We start from the raw sequence: 3,456 nt of genomic DNA, 5'->3' as shown, positions 1-3,456 counted from the left end.
GCTGCACGATTGAGGGAGTGTTTGGCATCTGTGAGCTGCGGTAGAGGGGTTTCTAATGCTGCTTCACTCCGAGCGAGCTTGTCTTCCAAAGCAGATATCTGTTCCCGACTAGCAGACGAAGTCGATGATTGAGAATTAAGCTGGGCGCGCAAGTTCGATATTTCTAATTCCATGGCTTCAATCGTCGCTGATTTAGAATCCAATTGAGCGAGCAAAGCTGACTGAGGCGACTCTGAATTCCCAGGAGCTCCGCTATTCGTCCGTGATTTGCTATGCAGTTGCGCATTTTGCCGTTGTAGCACTGTGATTTCCGCTTTCTGCACAGATTGAAATGTCAGCATAAAAAAAAGTGAAATGAAAATGAAATAAAACGCTTCGTTAAAATCCAAAACACACAAAAACTCACCAGCCTCTCCACCTCCTCCGCCCTCTTCTCCGCTCTCCCCAGCCGATCCTGTACCTCAACCAACTCCACCCTCGCGTCTCCCAAATCCTCCAGCTTTTCCTCTGACTTCTTCCACCGGGCACCGGCTTCCTCCAGCTCCCTTTCAAGCCGTCTATTCTCCCGCTCCAACTCCTCAAGCCGCAGAGCCTGCTTCCTAAATACCTCAGGCACTGCGTCACCATCAGGATTGAGAGGAGGTAACGTGGGTGATTTGACATTGGAAGATGGGGCGACTGGCTGAGCACCGGTCTGCTGGCTGACGGACGTGCGGCGGAAGTCGGAGGAGCGAAGTTTGGATTGAACGGATAGGGATTGTTTGCGGGCGTGTGGGGTTCGTGTGGAAGGGGATTCACCAGTGGTCACTTCTTTTGTGGGTGCCGGGGCAAAGAGTTCTGGTTCTGGGGTTTCGTCGGATTCCGGAGCGCGAGGAGCAATGGGCGACTGGGATGAGGGTTCTTCTTGTTCTTGTTGCTGTTGTTCTTCCTCCTGGACTGGTGGAGGAGAAGAGGTGGAGGGAGGAGCCTCCGTCTCATCCGTTTTCGTCAACGCCGACGCCGCTTCGCCCTTTTTGTCTTGTTCAGCTGCCCCGGCACCTTTCTTCCTGGCCTTCGCTTGTTGTTTTTGTAACTGCGCAACCTATAATATTTAAACCCTTAGAATTCTTGTAATTTTTCAACAGCGAACAGTAATAACCAAACACTCTGTAGTAAACGCGTGCAAAACCTGAAGGTTTCACGGCGGAAGATTGCGCAGAAATCGATATATCAATCTACCAGTTGGGGGAAAGGGAGATAATGCCAGAGTATACTGGTTACTATACGCAGATATAACACAAGACGTACCCGCTTCTTAGCAGCGGCAAGCTTCTCAGCCTTCGCCTTATCTTCCACGTCCGCCATTGGTACCCGCAAGAGTGGAAAAGCAGAAACGTTGTCAGAAAAGAGTAGTGAACAGCGTTCAATGATCTTGCCCTTGCGCTGTTTTGTATATCAAAGCTGTCTCGGGAGAAGTCCAACCTGGAATCTGGAGCATGTGACCGCATATCGCGCTTATGTCATTGGATCTATGAGACAATATTGAAACATTATGATACATTGCTACGTAAATTGGCTCATACACCGGCGAAGATTCCTCATAAAAGAAATGAGTAAAATAAAAATAGTAGTAAAACTGCAATAGTAATAGTATGTAAAAATATGAGAGTGAAAAATATGAGAGTGAAAAGTAAAAATATGCAAATGCCACCCTGCCGCCAAAATAAAATCCCAGCAAACCACCCATACCGGAACCCGCCCAACCTCCCATAACCGGATTAGTATGCACAATACCGTAGAGTGGAAGATGTGAATTAAAAAAAAAAACAAACAAACAAAAAAAAAAAAACAAACTGCAAGCGAGGCCCCATGTCATTATCATTCATAAAAAGGGTAGCAAAAGAAAATAAAGTCAAACAAGTCCACGGAACGCCACTCCAAAAACTGCCGTCGGACTCAGCTGGAATTGGAAAGCAAAAAGTCAAAATCAGTGTAAAAGAATAGCAATGGGCATGATAATAGCATGTTGGAAATATTTCACGATAGTTTCACCATACTTCACACCGAGGTCTGGGGATGAATGTAGACGTCATTTAGTAACATTCCGTTGCCTAAATCAAACGCAAGCAGAGAACCACCGTGCCTTATACTTAGATGAGAATAATGGGATTTGTGACTTGAGTTGAACAGTCGAGCTGGGAGAGTATATCACTCCTCACTTAAACCTCCATGGCATCGGCGATTTCTTCGCTCATTGCACGAACCGAGCTCTTGCTGCGAGACCTTGAGCGGGTGTCTTCGTCACTAAGAAGATAATTATCATATTCGTCAACAATGGGTCGGCTCGGCCTTGCGGTTGCCGCGGATGATTCATTCTCATCGCTACTTGAATCGCTGATTCTGAGTGACGCACGATCGCCTAGCCAGTATCGTGCACGCTTCCGTGCACCGTAGTCAGGCGTTGAAAATCCATCGTCGTCGTACCGTTTCCCAGCCAATGATGGGGTCGTGGTCCCATCTGCTGGGCCGCTGAGGATACTGATTCCACGAAGATAGATATAGCAAACGCGTTTCCTAGTCTTGTTGAAAAAGAAGTAGTTCAAGCTCCAGATTGCGCCATCTTCACCATCGTACGGGTCTTCCTCTGGGGCATAGCAGAAATACCGCGCACTCCTTCAAAAACATTTGATCATCTATTATTTTCCACATGCGAGGTCCCCATGAGTGGGCTGTAACAGTTGGATGAGAGCCAGAGGAGGTGGCATGTAATGGAGGGGTAACGTCTCTCTCCAAGCGTGGCCGAAGGTTGAACAATGTGGTATCGATGGTATTCATCACCCGCTTCAGGCTTCTTTCGCGGCGAAAATCTGATGGACGGAGGAGATGCGAGAAGTCGTAATCTGGATGACTGGCATTGAGTGTCGCGATGAGGTATGCGAATGTCCGTCGACTTGAGTGTTCACTCAATGGGCCAAAAGGACTTGAACGGGACAAGTTCAGTGATTGAGCCGCATGCGAAGCGTTGGGAGGCGAAAGCGACGCCGAGAGCCGCAAGAGTGATTCATATTGAGATTCGAGAGAGTTTTCGATATTCTTGTACAGCTTCTTATCCCCTCCAGCAGCTTTTGTTGTATATAGATCACATCCCCCAACTACGTGGCAGTCTTCCGTGTCAAAGTTGAGCGCACTTGTCACGTCCTCAAACTCACTGAGCGGAAGGAACTACACAAAATTCATTTCATCAGTAACATTAACAACCTAGAGATGGGTACCCTGAGGGTTGTTCCTTCGGACCTTCATGCTTGTGGATGTTTTGATGCCGAAAGCTCCGTAAGGTGGTCAAATGAGCAAAGGGCAATGGGTGGACCTTGAACCCGAAGTTGTGGAGCGGAAGAGGTTTAATAGAGGTAACAGTCTCCAATAATTGAGGAACACAGCCGAACAAGGTATTCTGGATGAAGACCGATACAGCTGAAT

At 47.7% G+C, this 3,456-nt stretch overlaps 2 protein-coding genes across 2 annotated transcripts; both read right to left on the bottom strand.

Annotated features, from left to right (window-relative positions):
• Positions 1-163: 163 nt before the first annotated feature.
• Positions 164-1,344, bottom strand: HCAG_01156 (predicted protein; the record flags this gene model as incomplete). The annotated part of the gene is made up of 3 exons (XM_001544060.1): positions 164-301; positions 407-1,081; positions 1,288-1,344. 3 exons carry the CDS (start codon positions 1,342-1,344, stop codon positions 164-166), a joined length of 870 nt encoding a protein of 289 aa, XP_001544110.1.
• Positions 1,345-2,198: 854 nt separating this feature from the next.
• Positions 2,199-3,279, bottom strand: HCAG_01155 (predicted protein; the record flags this gene model as incomplete). Its single annotated transcript, XM_001544059.1, has 3 exons — positions 2,199-2,553; positions 2,651-3,201; positions 3,274-3,279. 3 exons carry the CDS (start codon positions 3,277-3,279, stop codon positions 2,199-2,201), a joined length of 912 nt encoding a protein of 303 aa, XP_001544109.1.
• Between the last annotated feature and the right edge of the window lie 177 nt (positions 3,280-3,456).

The sequence above is a fragment of the Histoplasma capsulatum genome, genomic scaffold (genome assembly GCF_000149585.1).
Source record: "Histoplasma capsulatum NAm1 scaffold_1 genomic scaffold, whole genome shotgun sequence".
Taxonomy (NCBI): domain Eukaryota; kingdom Fungi; phylum Ascomycota; class Eurotiomycetes; order Onygenales; family Ajellomycetaceae; genus Histoplasma; species Histoplasma mississippiense.
The sequence above is the reverse complement of the archived record's forward strand: the minus strand, read 5'-3'. Positions and strand labels throughout refer to the sequence as shown.